Source organism: Nannospalax galili, unplaced genomic scaffold (genome assembly GCF_000622305.1).
Source record: "Nannospalax galili isolate Female #2095 unplaced genomic scaffold, S.galili_v1.0 scaffold760, whole genome shotgun sequence".
NCBI classification, from domain to species: domain Eukaryota; kingdom Metazoa; phylum Chordata; class Mammalia; order Rodentia; family Spalacidae; genus Nannospalax; species Nannospalax galili.
In genome coordinates, this window is record NW_008347555.1 from 187107 (window position 1) to 204818 (window position 17712).

Sequence of the window (17712 nt, forward strand, 5' to 3'; positions counted from 1 at the left end):
GTCTCATATACCCCAGGCTGGCCTTGAACTCTTAATATTTTTGTCTTGGTCTCCCCAGTGCTGGGATTATAAGCATGTACCACCACCATGTCTGGATTTAAACAGTTTTTTGTTCATTTCTTTGTTTTTGCAGTGCTAGGAATCTAACTTGGTCTTGTGCATGCTAGGCAAGTGCTCCACCAACGAGCTACATCCCCAACCCTGAGTCTGGGCCTTTTCATCTTTAATATATTCCCCTGTGATTCTGATACAGAGCCAAGTTTAGGGTAACCAGTTTACAAGGTAGATGTCTCAGCCACAGAGTGGAAAGAATTATGGGTGGTTCCTCTCCAAGATCCCCTCCTCTTTCTGTAGTCATTAGCACACTTTTCTCCCAGCCTTCTGCAATGGCGTGCGAACGTTTGTCTCCAAATCAAGGGCTCAGTACTTTAGCAGTGAGTCAGCAGACTCAGATTGCCACGGAGCCTGCCTTTCCAGACGCCTGGGAACCCAGCATGGTCCAGGAAACAGGATGCCATGGGTTCTGCTCTAGATTTGCTCCCTTTTGACTCACTGGTGGCACAAGGCCAGCCTCCAAGCCTCAATTTGCTCACACTCAATAGATAGCTCAAAGAAAGCAGACTTCTGGCCAACAGCTCAAAGGGAGGTATCTCCTGTCAGGCACTGTTTCTTGTTATATAGCCTTCAGCTATACACCTAGACTCATGTAGAGATACTGTATGTGTAATTTTTCCATATGGTTCCCTCTGTTTTTTTATATTTTATTTATTATTTTTATTTTATGTGCATGTATGTGAGTGCACCTATGTCATGCAATGATGCAGAGGTCAGAGGAGGGCACTTGATTCCCCTGGAACTGGCGTTAAAGACAGTTCATAGCCACCATGTGGGTGCTGGGAATCGAACCCTGGTCCTCTGCAAAAGCAGTCAGTGCTCTTAACCGCTGAACAATCTCTCCAGTCCCTTCCCTATGTTTTTTTACATCAACTAGGCATTATTTATCTCTCTTCCCACAGAGTCCAGAAGAGGCAATTGAATCCTCTGAAAGTGGAATTATAGACAATTGTTAGCCATGTGGGTGCTAGGAATCAAACCTGGGTCCTCTGTAAGAGCAGCAAGTACTCTTAACCATCGAGTCATCCCTCCAGCCCAATGAACATGTTTTAAGAGTAATATCTAAACAAAACTTGGTGGGTAGCAAACAAATGAATGGATTTTCTCTAAATGGACTTCTTTAGAAAACTGTCACATATCCTGGGAGACTAAAGCTTTGTCAGTAGCAATTGTTGCTGAAAATATGATTTGAGATCAGAATTATTGAACTTGGGCAGTTAAGATGAGAAAATGTGAGATTTTTAGTTGGGAATAGGTAACTGAGAGAAATTTTTGAGCCCAGACAGTAACTATTGTAGGTTTGGGAGGTATGGTAATTAATCTCGATTGTCAATCTGATTGGATTTAGAATCACCATGGAAACCCACCTCTTGGGGTATTTGTGAGGGCATTTCTAGAAGTTTAACTAAATAAGGAAGGTTCACCTTGAATATGGGTGGTACTATCCCATAGGCTGGGGTCTGGACTCAGTAAAAAGAGGAAAGTGAACTGAGAACCAACATTCATCTCTTCCTGCTTCCCCACTGCTAATACAATGTGATAAATCACTTTGTGCTCCTGCTGCGATGGGCTGTACCCTCAAACTATGAGCCTAAATAAATTCCTCCTGCCTTATAAAAAATAAAAGAAAAAAAGCAGAGCTGCCCCTTTGGGCTCTGTTTGTGTAAGATTGTGTTCCTGGCCTTTGACAACCAGAGCAGGTAGAGGAACCTGGGAGTAGGAATGGAGGGCATCTTGCATAACTCCTGAGTTCCCATTCCCATCTCATTTGATTCTCAGAACAGTGGGGAATAAAGTTCGGTGTCTACCCTGACCCACTATGTCCTCTGTTCTCTGCCCTCATTCTGTTTTAATGTCATTTCATGTCCCCCCTTTTCTGGTTCATGCTAATCCTTGTCTGTGTCCTTGTCTTTGCACTATTTGCACAATTGGAATGCTTTGTCCCCAATACTCACAAAGATGTTTTCTTCTCATGCAGACCTCAGTTTACCTGACACCTGTTTGGAGAAGGCTTTGTTAATCCATTACCAAATCCAAAATGTCCCCAGCACCTGACATGTTATCCTCTAGCACATCATTTTAACTTTCATCCAGCCCTTATCACTGTCTTAGCACTCTTGTATACTGCAGTGTCCCTAGCATCTGAAAAGTATTTATTGAATAAGTGAGCTAATGGGGCTACCCCAGCATGAACTGTGATTTAGATTTGTTGTTGTTGTTGTTTAGACAAGGCCTCTCCTAGACCAGGTTAGCCTCAAATTCAATATATAGCTAGGATGACCTTGAACTCCTGATTTTCCTGCTTCCACCTCCTAAGTGCTAAGATTACAGATATGTGCCACCATGCTGCCATGTTTGTTCTTTTTAAAAAATATTTTATTTTTTATTATTATTATTTTTTGCTCTCTTTTTTTTTTTTGAGACAGGGTCTCCCTGTAGCCCTAGCTGGCCTGAACTCGCTATGTAGACCAGGCTGGCCTTAAACTCACAGAGACCTGCCTGCCTCTGCCTCCCGAGTACTGGGATTAAAGGCATGAGCCACCACACCCGACTATTTATCTTTTATTATTTTATGTGTATGAGTATATTGCCTGCAGGTATATAACTACACCTACGTCATGCAATGCCCACAAAGGTCAGAGGAGGGCGTCAGATCCCCTGGAACTAGAATTATAGACAGTTGTTAGTTGCCATGTGGGTGCTGGGAACTGGACTCCTCTGCAAGAACAGTCAGTGCTTTTAATCACTGAACCATCTCCCCAGCCCCTTTGTGCTCTTTTTTGAGGAGCTGAGAATGGAACCCAGGGCTTTGCACATGCTAGGCAAGCTCTCTACCACTGATCTGCATTACCAGCCTCTGATTTTGTTTTGTTTAGTTTAGTCTTTTGGTCCCAGAACATCTGCAGTTTGAGAAGGGAAGTGACTATCCCAAATCCAATTCAGGCCTTTCTTCTTTTTCTTCCAGGCCCTTCCTGTAAAACCTGACACACAGACCTGGATGGGGTGAGGCTCCTAGGTGTGATGAAAGCTTGGAATTGCCCCAACAGGGCTGAGTTGATGTGGGGGTGAGGCGGAAGGACAGAGCATAGGAAGGAAGAAGCAGGCTAGAACAGGGGAACAGGGTGTGAACAGTGGGAGGGGAAAGGGGTGATTTGGTCCTGTGTCAGGAAGTGTTTCCCTCCACCCTCCCCTGGGGAGAAACCTGACCCCTAGGCAGCTTTGATTTTTAGAAGAAGGTGATCTAGCAACTGCTGAGGGAGGATGAAGGTGTGGCTCGGGTGGTGACCATCTGCTGAGGTCCTCAGCTCGATACTGATCACCCAGAGGAATACCACAGGTTTTGGCCAAACAGGTAACAGGTAAGCTTCCATCTGAAGCCAACTTGACTACACATGGAGCCTCAGACCTCACAGACAGGATGTCTGGGAAAAGGAGAAAAGGGTCTCTAAGGAAAAGGGGTAGTCAAGGTTGAATGTCCCAGCATTTGGAAGGCAGAGGCTGCTGAATCTCTGTGAGTTTGAGGCCAGTCTGATCTACATATTGAGTTCTATTCCAGCCAGGGCTACATAGTGAAACCCTATCTCAAAAAACAAAAACAAAAACGAAAAGGTTGACTGCCAGTGATAACAGCAGTAATAATAGGTGATATTTATTGAGAGCTTATAATACATCGCTTTATATTTGTTCTCTCATTCAATCCTCAAAAACTTCTCTACAAAGTAGGCATTGTTGGTATTACTACTGTTATTCCCATTTGAGAGATGTAGAAACTGAAACTCAATGAAATTCTCTTGCCCACAGTCACATAGTAAGAAGCAATCCAAGTGTGCAGTGATGACAATGCACTACAGAAACCTAGGCCTGGAGAGGGCTGCCAGGGCAAATTAAGAGAGGGGAGCCAGATTGATCCCTGCAAAGGTGGGGGTGGGGAGAAAAATGGGGTAGACAGTATATAAATAGCAGGGCTGTTTTTATCCGTACACATGGCTGAATCAGGCAAGTGCTCTGTCTGGCACAATTTGAGGGCTCTGAATGCCAACCCAGCCCTGCCTGTGTCAAACTCCCTTCCCAGCACGTCCCTGGAAGCTGAAATACTTACTGAGGGAGTCATTTCTCTGGGTCAGGACATTAACTCCACACGACCCACCCGTAAAAATACACCAGTTGGAAAAGAAACCCGTCAATCTGACACTGGTTGAACATAGCGAGGTTAGTCAGTTGGGTCCTATGGGAGGGAAGTTCATCTTTTATGTTCGAAAAGAAAGTGGTCTTCATATTTAAAGAATATGTGGCTTGTTCCAAAATCTTTGTCTCCCTGATTGCAAAAGCCTGGGAATATATTGCATAGCCCAGAAATCCTAAACTAGACTATATCCCCTGGGAGAAAGCTGTGGAAGCGCTCCTAACTTCCTTTGCTGTTGCTGGATGGGCACCAAACGCTAGTAGTTTCTGCTCTGGTCACTTGGCCCTCATGAGACCTGCTGGCATTCATGTATCTAATTTTTAGATGGTAAACGAATTATTATTTACTGCTTGCTGTGTCGATAGGCTTCTGAGTGGCGCTCCCTGGTATGCAGCAGGGACGTCTCAAGATGCAAAGCAGGCGGCGAACAGAAGAGCTCTCAGCTCAGCAGTCACTGCGCTGCAGCCAAACAGATATGTGCGCAAAGGTAGGAGCCTGTCTCTGCCATCTGCTGGTCATTCGCCCTACACCCGCAGTCAGGTCGTGGCTGCTCTGGCCTGGTCCCAAAAATGTGAGCGCCGCCGGGTCCTCCCGCCGCGCCTGCAGAGTCCAGGGCAGCGCGGCAGGCGCCGGGAGTCGGGCTGGCTTCCCGGTGCGGGAGGGGGGAGGGGGCGGCGCCGCGCGGGGCGGGGCTCCCAAGCCTTCTCAGATTCTTATTCCCGGCCGCGCGCTGCGAGCGAGCTCTCAGTTGACCCGGGGAGCTGCACTGTGCTCGCGGCAGATCGGCCTGACAGACTTGCAAGGGCTGGGGCGGACGTGCGGGCTGGCTGGGAGCAGACACACACCCGGCAGCCACCAGGTCCCAGACAGGATTGCATCCAGAGGCCAGCAGCAGACCCTGCTCGGCGCAATCTCCTGCGCCCCGCCGCCCTGCTCCGGTGCAGGCGTCCTGCGGCCGCCGCCTCCAAAGTGATCGCTACCTGGCCGTCTTCGCCAGGCTCGGGACCATGAAGCCGCTGCCGTCGGTGGTGCTGAAGGTCTTTCTGGCAGCAGGTAAGAGGGCTGCTGAAGTCTCTGAGGTCGGGGGGATGGGGGCACTATGCCGGGGACACGTGGGAAGGTTGCTGCAGCGCCCCCAACACGGACCACTTGGTGGGGCCCGTGCGCCCTGGAGGGCGGGCTTCCATCACCATGCGTGGTGGCGTGGGGTCTTAGGCGGAGGGGCTGATGTGGCCTCGCTTCTTGTTCGCAGTGTTGTCTGCGCTGGTGACGGGTGAGAGTCTGGAGCGGCTCCGGAGAGGTCTGGCAGCTGCAACCAGCAACCCCGATTCTCCAGCTGAATCCACAGACCAGCTACTACCCGTGGGAGGTGGTGGTGCTCGGGAAGTCCAGGACTTGGAAGAGGCAGATGTGGACCTTTTTAGAGGTGGGTGCGGAGGCCGCCTAATCTCAGACACTGTTCGCAGTTGAAGAATAGGCAGATCTGAGATATATTCTGTTGGGTACTGGACGGGCGGGGGGGTGGTATTTATGGGAGACTTTAAGAAAACGCTATGGCCTGATAAGGGGCAGGGTATTCTGGATTATAGGTTCTGCTGTCTTTCCTTGTGTCTCGGTTGGTTGGTTGCTACTTTCTGGATACTTCGGAGCAAACTGAAAGAGAGAAGTTGTCCTCTGAGGTAAACTGGGTGGTGGGACAAGTCATGGTTGAGATGCTTTCTCTAGAGTCCCTATGTGGGGGGTAGGGGGGAGGTGCAAGTCAACTCTGCCATATTCAGTAATAATTACCTATAAAAAGAGATAATAGACCAGCACATGGCAAGTGTGCAGTGTTAGGCTCCTTCACCCACCAGTCTTTAGGCTAGGGAAATTTGAGTGAAGAACTCTTGGCTTTGGTAGAGGAGGCCAGCACCTCTGGAGCTGACTATGACCCTGGGGCCCTAGGAGGCTGCTTTGAGATGTGGTGAGTCTGTAAGTATACTTGAAGCATGGAGACTTTCTGTCTACTTGAATCTCCTAGATTCCAACTATGTGTATTCTTCTAACCTGCATCTGTGGCTGTGGCTGAGCACAGGTACTGGGCAGAGTCCAGAGCCTGCTGGCCACCTGCAGCAATTCTCAGAGGAGGAGCCAGCGCTAAGCCCTCTGGCCCCGGAATGACTATATTTGGTTGGAAAGATACATACCTGTTCCAGCCCTGCCTGTTGCTCTCTCATCAGCCAGGGCTTCCCTAGGTACTCTATTTGATTTGCATAAGTCAAGAGTCTGTTCCAAAGCTGAGACTGGGATCCCACACTTCATCCTGTCACAGTGGCCCTTGGGGTCACCTATGTCCTGAACAGTCTGGATTCTCCTGGCACTCTCCTAGCTGGGCAGGGCTGGGCTGGGCTGTGACTCACCCCCCCACCCACATGGCTGCTCCTCATACCTCTACAGACCTGACTCACTGCTCCCTCTCTTCAGCGGGAGTCTAGTTTGTCAATCTGCTATATTCTCTTTCCTCTTTTGATTGCCTTGGCCCTCCTGCCTTGCCTTCCCTGGAGCCCTGGCCACTGACTTCCTCTTATAACCTTCCACTGCCTTGCCTTCTGGGCCCAAAAGGAGCTTGGGACTGGACCAGAGACCACAGTTCTAATCCCAATCCTATACTATCCTTGGGCAAATCACTGCCTTTTGTGATTGTAAGGTTTTCATCTTGAAAACGAAAGGGCTTGGCATTCGAAGATTCTAGGTCTCCAGTCTAGTGTATCATGTTCACACAGGCTGTAGCTATGGACACTGAACACCTTTTTACTATTGGGTGCAGGGATGGAAGATGCTGGGCTCAGACCCCTGGGCTAATGGTCATAGTCCCATATGGATGTCTGAGGTTGTTTTCCCCTAGTGTCTATAGCCTAGAAAGAAGAGGTGGGAGCAGGGAAGAGTCCTCATTGTTCCTGTTCTTCTGGACAGTTAGTTCCTTTTCATCTCTCTACTCCTTGTACATATTGTAACCCCTGTCCTTATCCCAGATATAAACGGAACATTTGGGGATCCATCTAAGTGGATCTTTGAGAAAATGGATAAGCTGTAAAAAGCATATGACAGAATAAATATTTTGCTTGAAGGCAGAAAAACAAGGCCTTTTAAACCAGGAATTGCCTGTTTGCTATTTCTGAGCTAGGTTCTACCCTAAACTTGTCCTCTGATACCAATGGGAACTCCAAAAGAAAGGCCCAAAGATAGAGATTTTCTTCTTACTTTAGAAGCTTCCTACCTACCCCAAAACATCCAAGCTCCTTCTCCCAAAGCAATTTTTGACTGATACTATCTTTCTGCAAGTGGGTCACTGAGTACAATATCGGGAAATGAGGCTGAGGGCTAAAATAGAATCAAGTAGATGTGGGGGAGTCGGAGCTGGGGGTAGAAAGTGCGCAGCAGTGTGAGTGTGAGGCTGGTAGCTTTGTCCAGTGAGCTGCAGTTACTCCAGGAGCTAGCATTCTTAGAATGAGGTTGTTGACCAGTGAAACACTTCCCTTGGGACCTATCCAAAACTCTACTTCCTCTTTCTAGTGGTTCTGAAAGCTTTCCCAGGTTTCTAACTCCTGAGGTGGGATCAAAGAGTGCATGTATCATCTGAGTGGGCATGGTAGTACTCCCAGCATTTGGGAGGCAGAGGCAGGCGGATCTCTGTGAGTTCAAGGCCAGCGTGGTCTACATAGTGAGTTCCTGGCCAGCTAGGGCTACAGGGAGACCCTGTCTCAAAAAGACCAAACAACAACAAAAAAGTGCATGCATCCTCACAGATTATGGTTCTGAGCACCTGTAATCTCATGTCTCAGCGAGCTAAGGCAGGAGAGGTACCAGTTTGAGGCCAGCCCGAGTTGTATTTAGAGATCCTTTCTCAAAGGACAGGAGGGGTGCTGCCTACTTCCAAATACCATCCTGGTGTGATCTTCCCCCAAAGAGTCAAAAGTTTAACAGGATACCTTTCTCCTGCAGCTGGTTTCTCCACCAAGCCGCAAGCACTAGCCACACCAACCAAAGAAAAGTATGGGAAAAAAAAGAAGAAAGGCAAAGGATTAGGAAAGAAGAGAGACCCATGTCTTCGGAAATATAAGGACTTCTGCATCCATGGAGAATGCAAATATCTGAAGGCTCTCCGTACTCCGTCATGCAAGTAAGTGTCCCATCCTCAGAAGAAATCTCATCAGCACACTGGCAGCCACATGGCTCTTCTTCCTTGTCACTGTTCCTTGAACTCACATTTCCACCCAGTTTCTTTTCAACCTCTGGGCGGAAGTTTAGAGGAAGGGAAATATTTTTAGTAAAAGGAAGTCCCCCGCCACCACCACCACCACCAAAGAGGATGCAATTTCCTGTCGTATGGGTTTGTGACACTTTTAATCCTTCTTGACCAGAAATGAGCATATGCCTCAGAGAACTGGCACTTGTGAAGGCAGGTCCTTCATTCCTGCCTTGTGCCCTTCTCTGGAAGGGAGAAGCTGGTGGAAAAGGTGGCATAGTGGTTTCCAAGGGGGGTGGAGCTCCTCCAGGCAGATATTCAGTACCTTTGGTCATGTGCTGTGTAGGAGGTGTGTGTACTCCTGTGTGTGCACATGAACAGATGTGGGTTGATTCCAAGGCATGGCAGGACTGTACAGAGAGGAATCGTGTAGGTGAGTTGACACCCCTCCTCTCTACTTTCTCACTCTGGCAAGGGCCAGAAGGAAGCGGGAGGCATGAAGGGTATTGGCCTTTAGCCAGTACAACACTTCCTTTGTGCAGGATTAAGAGTAGAAGACGACTCAGCAGACACCATCACTTCTTCCCCAGCGGTAGTGTGGGTAGAGGGGTTGTGGGTTCCTTAGCCTCGCCTAGGCCAAACCCAGTAGGTGGCCACCTTGGCAACCCCTCAAGGATGACAGCACTGCTACACTCTCTGGCAGGCATAATGTCACCACTGTGCCTGAGACAAGTATCCCATGTCAGGCTACAAACATTGTCTCCTCTGTCAAGAGAGACAGGCTCAGGGGCTGGAGAGATGGCTCAGCGATTAAGAACACTGGCTGTTCTTGCAGAAGACCCGGGTTCAAATCCCAGCACCCACATGGCAGCTAACAGCTATCCATAACTCCAGTCCCAGGGAATCCAACAACCTCTTCTGACCTCCTCAGGCATTGCATGACATGGGTGCACTTACTTACATGCAGGAATAATATTCATACACATAAAATAAAAATTAAAATTAAAAAAAAAAAACAACATGAGGCAGATACTGAAAAAAAAAGAGAGAGACAGGCTCTTGGGGCCCTCTGACCCTCTGACTCTTCCTAGGAGACTCTGGACAAGCCAGGACTCTGTTGTGTACATACTGCTTTCCATCTTGTCAATAAATAAATAAATAAATAAATAAATAAATAAATAAAAGATCTGTCTGAATAGCATCCCTTCCACCTGTGATTGGCACAGATCCTTAAACTTTTAAAAGCTTCCTTGCCTTGTCCAATCACACATAGCAGAGTTGCTTTGTACTTAGCAGTTGGCAGGCATACCCATCACTCCCCGCCATCCACAGTCAGTGGGTTCTTTCCTGTTATATCCTGGTCAACAGCTTGGTATTGGAGGGAGTTAAGAATGGCATAGAAGCTGGGTATGGTGGTGCATGCCTTTAATCCCAGCACTTGGGAAGCAGAGGCAGGTGGATTGCTGTGAGTTCAAGGCCAACCTGGACTATATACCAAGTTCCAGGCCAGCTGGGCTATGGGAAGACCCTGTCTCAAAAAGACCAAAAAAAAAAAAGAATGACATAGAGAGTTTCTGTCTTTTCCTTCCCAGTGTCCTGGGACAGGAAAGAAAATGTTTGTCTTAAATTTGTAAAGTGGCATCATTAACCCAGGGTAGAGAAAGTGACTCTGAGGGAGGTCAAGATGGACTATAACCAGGAGTTGGTCTGGGCCACAGTGGCCCCAGAGTGTTTGGATGTACAGATGAGGGGCTTCCTCTGCTCAGCTGAAAAGCCTTGTAAGGCTGTTCTAGACAGCAGGGCTCCCCTAACTTTTAAGCTCAGAGAACCTGAGAAGTTCTCTGAGAACAAGTGTGATCAAATCCACCTTCCCAGTAACTCTAGGGTTGGTGATAATAATCATAATAGTGCCATCTTTTCTTTCCTAGAGCATGAGTGTTTATATTTAATATGAGTTAAGCCCAGCAGGCATGTTGAGGACCTACTCGGTGCCTTACACTGTCCGAAGGAGTAGAAAGAGATGGTGTCCTAGGATTTCCAAAAGCCCTCTACTGGGAAGGCAGAACTTTCTATCTCTACTTGAAAAATAAGGAAACTGCAGACAGCAAGTAGGAAGTTATTTGCATGAGATCAACAACTAAATAAGTAGATGGGAAGACTGGGTCTCAGGTGCCTCACCCCTATTCCAGCATGCTATTCGTGCCCCCAGGCCACACTGGGTGTTGACTTTCCTCCTCTATCCCTGTCCTTAAAGAGTTGGAGCAGGATTTTATAGAGGGCAGCTGTTGTCCTAGAACTCTCTTAGGATTTTACTAGCCTAAGAGCATTGCAAGCTGACTTGAAGCTTTCATGTCAGCTTCCTAGGCAGATTTTTCATGGAGTGGATTCTGTGCCTGGTCTGTTTGGTCCTCCTATCTTCAGTCCTCTGTATTTGGAGCAGAAAGAAGCAACAAGGCACAGCTCCTGGTTTGGAGCAATGTGACATCTGTGCACCTATATCTGTGTCCCTTTTCTGTGGCTCCTCCTTGCCTCTAGACCCAGAAACTACCAGCCAGGGTGTATCCAGGCTGCTGTGGTGAACTTGAGGCTTGCTGGCTTCCTAAACCAGCCTTTTACAGCCACCACGAACAGGAAAGCCCTTCTTTCTCACCAGCTTAAAGTTTGTTTCAAAGGGCAGTTTCCTGGGGCTTCTGACTGGTTGCTCGCCCAGAAATTGGCTGCAAAATTTTCTGTGGCTAGAGGAAACCTGGGGGCAGCCGGGTTAGGAAGAACTCAGAGCTAGAAGAGAGACAGGCCTGGGGCCTCTACTGGCCACACTACTCATTCTGAGGCCCCCCTCTCTTAGCTCCATCTAACTTGATCATCCCACTCATTGAGATACAGGCCATACCTTCTGCAGTTTGATTGTATATTAACTCCATATATGTGGGGCATGTCCTTTCATTAAGCACATTCATAGCCACATTATCTCATCTGGGCTTTTCAGGATGTTTCCATGAGGTAAGCATTTATTATCTCTGATTTGACATGAGGAAACCAAAGCTTAGAAAAGTAATGTGTCTTACCTAGGATCACCTGGCTAGAAATAGTAACAGAGCAAGTCTGGAACTCATATTCTGATCTCCTCTATCAAATGATGCTCCTTCCACCTCCTGCGGTAGATTGGAGAAATCAGTGTAGAAGATAGCTCTAGACTCTAGAAGGTTCTTCTGTGTGGGTCTCTCCCTCCCCTCGTGGGTCATTGGCCACCAATCCACGAGGACAAAGGGAGCAGAAGCGAGGAACAGGGTCAGGACGGCCAGTGAGCACGACAGAAAAGACCTTCCTGGGAGTCAGATTCAGTGATACAGCTCTGTTTATTCAGTGGGGGTCAGGGAAAATATAGTGTGGAGGCAGCAGCCAAAGCTTCAGCTGATAGGTGCTCATAGTATGCTTTATTTACATGTGGTAGGGAGATCCTATCCTCCGACTAGAGGGAAATGCCTAATTATCATATAGAAAAAACCTGGGGGCAGTTTTATTGCAGGTAACTATGCCAAAGGTCATGTTTCAAATAAGGTCAGGCATCCATGCTTGGTGGCACTTTCCAGATAAGTCAGGCAGAGAACAGGAGCCCCCTCCCCCCCAAGAAAGGGAGTCCTTCCATATAGCGCATAGCAGAGCTATCTGGACATGGTGGACTGCAACCTTAGCAGCAGGGTCCTCTAACACTTCTGTTGTAATGCAAATTCTGAAATGGGCCATAGACATGGAGAGGAGAAACATGTCCTAGTTTGATGGATGTGGGTGCTGGCTTGGGGCAAGACATATGATCTCACCCCCCATCCAGGGATGCTTGGAATGTACTCAACCCCCCTCCTTTCCTGGGGAAGGCAGGAGTCCACTGCAAAGGGAGGGTGAGGTGGGTAATATGGGTAATATTAGCATGTTTACATTATTATACTTTTGACTCAGAATGGAGGTGGAGGGAATTATGTAACTGAATTGCAGGACTCTGAGGCCAAGTTTTATTTCTATCATCTGAGTAACTACCTGTGGGGTTTGAATGATGGGTTGAAAGTACAAAACAGATTCAACTTCAGCTCCCCTCCCCCAGAATAGCAAAGTTTCTGAAGTCATCTAAATTTTGGGGTTGAATCCTTCTTCTGCCCCATGCTAGCTTTGTGACCTTTGCATGTTATTTAGCAGAAATTAAGCCTTGGTTTTTCATCTCCTAAATAGGGATGGTAACTTGTACTTTACAGAGATGGTTTGACCTTAAAGGTCAAATGAAATCAAAAGACCCGAGTTCAAGCCTCAGCACCAAACAATCCTTGTAAAACAGCACAGAGCCAGGCGTGGTGGTGCACACCTTTAGTCCCAGCACTCCGGAGGCAGAGGCAGGCCGAACTCTGTGACTTCAAGGCCAGCCTGGTCTACATAGTGAGTTCCAGACCAGCTGGGGCTACAGGGAGACCCTGTCTCAAAAAGACAAAAAAAAAAAAGCTCCCAGGAGTGCCCCTGGAAAAAAATCACTCATGCATGCATGGGACAGTTGTGTATAGTGGGTCTGACCAACATTTATGCTGTATGTAGAAAGCTGGTTACTCAGAGCACCCAGGAAGGAGGTATAGGGCAGTCCTAGGAAGGGGCAGGAATGCAGTACCACCTAGCTTGACCCCTCTGCTGCTGACAGATTGGACAGATCAGCTCTCTGGAGCCTCCTAGGGCCCTGCCAGCATGAAGAAGGGATTCATCCCACCCCTGAGGCACCAGGTGCACAACCTCCTTCCAAAGAAGGTGCATTTCAGAAAGAGGGGCTGCTAGGTACGCAAGTGCTTCCTTTAGCAGCTACTGACCTACTGTCCCCAGGCTGATAGGCTGAGCTCCTTGCCCGAGCTGGTGGGTGAGAAGTTGGGGTTTGAGTGGACAGTTAGAGAGCCCATATTTCTGCCCCTGCTGTGTGACCTTGGGAAGCCAGGCCTCCTTAGCATGGGACTTCTACCTACATCAAAGGATCTGGGGTGCTGAAAGGAAGGGGTGTGAATGTGTTTCTTCAGTAGCCTTCCTAAGAGCTTTAAAGGAAATGCTTTGTGTTAAACGAGGCAGTTGTCACATGATTTGTTTCTGGAGTGAGAAGAGCCAAGGAATTGTTTCTGACATTCTTTTATGCGCTGACAGGGAAGCTGGGCAGGAAGATGCTATCTTGGTTTGTTTGCTTTGTCCTGCAGTGAAGGAGGCCTGAGAGCCCGAGACCAAAGGCTGAGGTTCAGCTTCCAGGTTGACCTAGGAATTAAATGAAGGAAACTTAAGAAAAATGATTCCTGGCAAAGGGATAGGGCCTATTAATAGCATTGATGGGCAAAGCTGTGTTTATTTCTAGGTCAAAATGTTCAGGGGCCTCACTAGAGGGAGTGATACTGAATCCCCTCAACTCAATCCACCAAGTCTTCTTCCTACGTGGCTGAAACAGAACACCTTGACACAGATGTAATAAATCAGGCCCATGTGGAATATATCTAAACGGAGACCTTCAAGTTCTCCCTCGATTTTTCCCTGCCTGGAGCAGTACTTGGGGAGTGGGGGGGGGGGGGGGAAAAGAGAGAGAGAGAGAGAGAGAGAGAGAGAGAGAGAGAGAGAGAGAGCATTAACTTTGTCTTTTCCTTGTTCTAGCTGCCATCCAGGTTATCATGGAGAGAGGTGTCATGGGCTGACTCTCCCGGTGGAGAACCGTTTATATACATATGACCACACTACTATCCTAGCTGTGGTGGCTGTGGTGCTGTCATCTGTCTGTCTGCTCGTCATAGTGGGGCTTCTCATGTTTAGGTAAGTGTTTGGGGCTCTTGCAGGCTAGTTCTGCAAATCACTGGCTTCTTCCTCCTGGGACTTAGCAATGGAGCTCCCTTGTGCCCCTACATCTTGGGCAGGAACTCCAGAAGCCTAGTTTATCTGACATGGCACAAGGCCTGTATATAAAGCCTAGGGTAACTGTTGCTGGGTCAGAGCAGATTTCTGCCCTCTGTTCCTCATAGAAGTTCATTTCCTACCTCTGTGGCCCAGTGACTCACCCGTGGAGCCATGTCTTCACACATTTTCTCTTGGCTGTGTTCTTTGATGACATCAGTGTGTAGTTTGGTAGTAAAGGCATAGATAATGAACGCTATGATAAGTCCTTCCAACTCAGGGATCAAATTGGACCTAGCTTCCAGTTCAGGTTGTAGGTTGGTAGATACCAAGAACTGTGCACATTTTCAGATAGTATAACTCACTCACTGTCGACACCATAATCTTGGAGTGATTGTATTCTGTAAGGATGCTTTGAGAATCAAGTAAGGTTAAATAAAACAAAACAATCCAGGAATGATGATGCACATCTGCAATTCTAGCACTCAGAAGGTAGAAGCAGGAGGATCACAAGTTTGGGGACAACTTGGGCCACATATGGAGTTCTATATCAGTCTGGGCTATGAGATGCTGTCTCAAAATCCATAAATAAATAAATAAATAAATAAATAAATAAATAAATAAATAAAATTTGAAATGTAGCCCACTAGTAGGGACTGGCATCCCTTAGGGTAGCTAAATTTTGAGTGGAGATCCGTGAGGCTGCCTCATCCTTGGGGCTTTTCCAAATGACAGAGAGAGCCTTAGTGGGAGTTCCTTGAAAGGACTTGCTGTGGGACCTGCATTTTGTCACAGCAGGCATAGCTTGCTCACAAACCTTATCTTCCTCAGGTACCATAGGCGAGGAGGTTATGATGTGGAAAATGAAGAGAAAGTGAAGTTGGGTATGACTAATTCCCATTGAGAAGGACCTATGCTCAAGGTAATGGTCCATACTTTGCCCTGGGTAGCATTGAGGGGTCAAGGCATGGCAGGGGGTAGAGGGGTGTCTTAGGATCTTGAATTTTTCTTTTGATTAGGGATTGCAGGAACAGACTACTATTGTGGAGTCAATGTCCCTTTGCAGAATTTCTTTTTATGGGGGTCTTTTTGAGATAGAGTGTCCCCGTAGCTCCAGCTGGTCTGGATTCACTATGGAGACCAGAAACTCACAGAGATCCACCTGCCTCTGCCTCCCGACTGCTGGGATTAAAAGCATGTGTCACCACGTCCAGCTTGCAGAATTCTTTTAAAAAACCATTGGTGAGGCATCTCCAGTTAGGGTGAAAAGTTGCTAGAGCAATGCCTAAGAGAGATACCTGAGGTCAGGTTCTTCCTCAGCACCCTCCCTTCCCGTTCCTAGATGTTCTTCCCATTTCATTAGTTTGGACCCAGGAGAAAAGCTTAAGACCTCTTTAGAGTGGCCCCAGTTTTAAATGCCTTCCTCCTGTGCTTTAGGAAGCTGCGGAGGATGGTTGGTTACCTCTAAAAAGATACCAGTTGATTACAAGTTCTGCAGAGAGGAAAGACTTTACAACCAGCCATGAAGACTTCTTCATTCCCAGTTGCAACTTTGCCTGGGCCTCCTGTAATTGCTCTGCAAAAATATCAGAGCTTTCAAGTGCCAAACAAACTATATCCATTGGGATCTGGATCAGAAGAAAGCAGAAGCTGGAGACCTTCAGGCCCTTCTGATTCCCTTCTACCAGACCCACCAGTTTGTTTAAAGTGTTTGTTTAAACACTTATCTTCTGGATTAAAGTGCCAGCTAGATTCCATATGCTCCAGAATCTTTGAAAAAAAGGAGGAGAAGAAGAAAGAAAGATTTATGGACTGGAAGAAAGCAACAGAGTTGAGAAGCCATGTGTTCAAGTAGCCACAAAGGATCTGCTGTTTGGACCCTCCAGCGCTGGATTTGATGAGCTAACTGTGAAATACTGTAAGCCCAAGAACTCTGAATTTTGGGACTTCTACCCAGAGGAAAAAATAACAACTATTTTTTGTTGTTGTTGTTATTTGTTTGTAAGATGCCTTTTAAATTATATATTTATTTTATTCTATGTATGTTAATTTATTTAGTTTTTAACACTCTAACAATAATTATTCAAGTGCCTAGACTGTTACTTTGGCAATGTCCTGGCCCTCCTCTTTGCATCCCCAGCATCTGGCTCAATGACACACTCCCATGTCACAAACCTGAGATGGCTCTTTCACCCATCTGTAGTAATTTATTGTCTGTGTACATTTCAGAAGATGTCCCAGAAGTAGAGTACCCCAGAGGGGTTGGGATGCAGGGGTTAGTTTGGTCAAAGCCACTCTATGAGTTGGACTGCAGTCTTGCCTAGGCAATTTTTGTCTACTGTTCATGTTTTGAAAGCCCAAGGTGCTTTCAAAAGTGTCAAAGTGTAACAGATATCAGTGTTTGCCTGTGTCCTCTCCCAGCTAAATCTCAGAAGAGGTTGGGTATCCATACCTGTAGTTTCCTGGCCTTTTCCCCCACGGCCTTGTCCCACAGAGTGGGAACCCAGTCTCCCTTGTGTCAAGACATTTCTCTTACTCCTACCATTCTTCTGGTGCTACTCCATGCAGGGGTCAGTAGAACAGAGGACAGTCTAGAGAAGGATTAGTAAGGAAAAAGGCTGAGGATGAACAGGGAACACTGGGGTAGACTGTTCTTGGTAATTGAATACCTACCAACTGCTGTTTTGAGAAGATTGGAGGTGGGGCAGGTTTTCGGTAACCCCACCTATCTCACTGAAACGACAATGGCATGCTGTCATGGTCCCCATGGAAGTTTCTGGTGCCATATTTGAACTGTTACAACTTGTATTTCCAAAATCTGGTTCATATTTATACTTTGCAATCCAAATAAAGATAACCCTTACTCCATCCTCTGCTTTTTTTTTTTTTTTTGGTAATGTGTGTATGTGCATATGTTATAGAGGCCTGAGGTTGACTTCAGGTGTCTTTTAAGATTGTTCTTATTTTTTGGTCTTCCTGAGACAGGGTCTTCCTGTAGCCCCAGCCGACCTGGAACTCACTATGTATTAAGGACAACCTCAATCTCACAGAGCTCTGCCTGCCTCAGCCTCCTGAGTGCTGAAACTAAAGTACTGCACCTGGCAAGATTGTTCGTTGACTCCAAAACTCATCAATTCAAGTACATAGCAAGCACTTTACTGACTGGGCAATCTCCCCAGCCCTGGTCTCCTTGGTTTAACTGGGAACTTGTTTAACATAAGAGTTTTCTAAACCCTGTATTGGTGTGAGGCATATTCATGAACATTATCTCAATATCCCCAACAACTCCATGCTGGAGGTACTA

General features: G+C 47.1%; 1 protein-coding gene across 2 annotated transcripts; it reads left to right on the forward strand.

Annotated features, from left to right (window-relative positions):
* The first annotated feature begins 5037 nt into the window (after nt 1–5037).
* Hbegf (heparin binding EGF like growth factor) lies at nt 5038–17010 on the forward strand. Of its 2 annotated transcripts, XM_008844275.3 has the most exons (6): nt 5039–5350; nt 5550–5723; nt 8279–8456; nt 14175–14330; nt 15240–15330; nt 15846–17010. In XM_008844275.3, the coding sequence occupies exons 1-5, from the start codon at nt 5305–5307 to the stop codon at nt 15310–15312; spliced, it is 627 nt and encodes a 208-aa protein (XP_008842497.1). In that variant the 5' UTR covers nt 5039–5304; the 3' UTR covers nt 15313–15330; nt 15846–17010. The 2 variants fall into 2 exon arrangements, with proteins under 2 accessions (XP_008842498.1, XP_008842497.1); XM_008844276.3 differs by lacking the exon at nt 15240–15330 and having other exon boundaries at nt 5038–5350.
* The last annotated feature ends 702 nt before the right edge of the window (nt 17011–17712 follow it).

What these genes read in the sequence shown, in the direction of transcription:
- Hbegf (XM_008844275.3), top strand. Translation starts at nt 5,305, where the DNA reads ATGAAGCCGCTGCCGTCGGTGGTGCTGAAGGTCTTTCTGGCAGCAG. An exon ending in GAAGGTCTTTCTGGCAGCAG is followed by an intron (nt 5,351 to 5,549) that starts GTAAGAGGGCTG and finishes TCTTGTTCGCAG; the next exon opens with TGTTGTCTGCGCTGGTGACG. An exon ending in GTGGGGCTTCTCATGTTTAG is followed by an intron (nt 14,331 to 15,239) that starts GTAAGTGTTTGG and finishes TATCTTCCTCAG; the next exon opens with GTACCATAGGCGAGGAGGTT.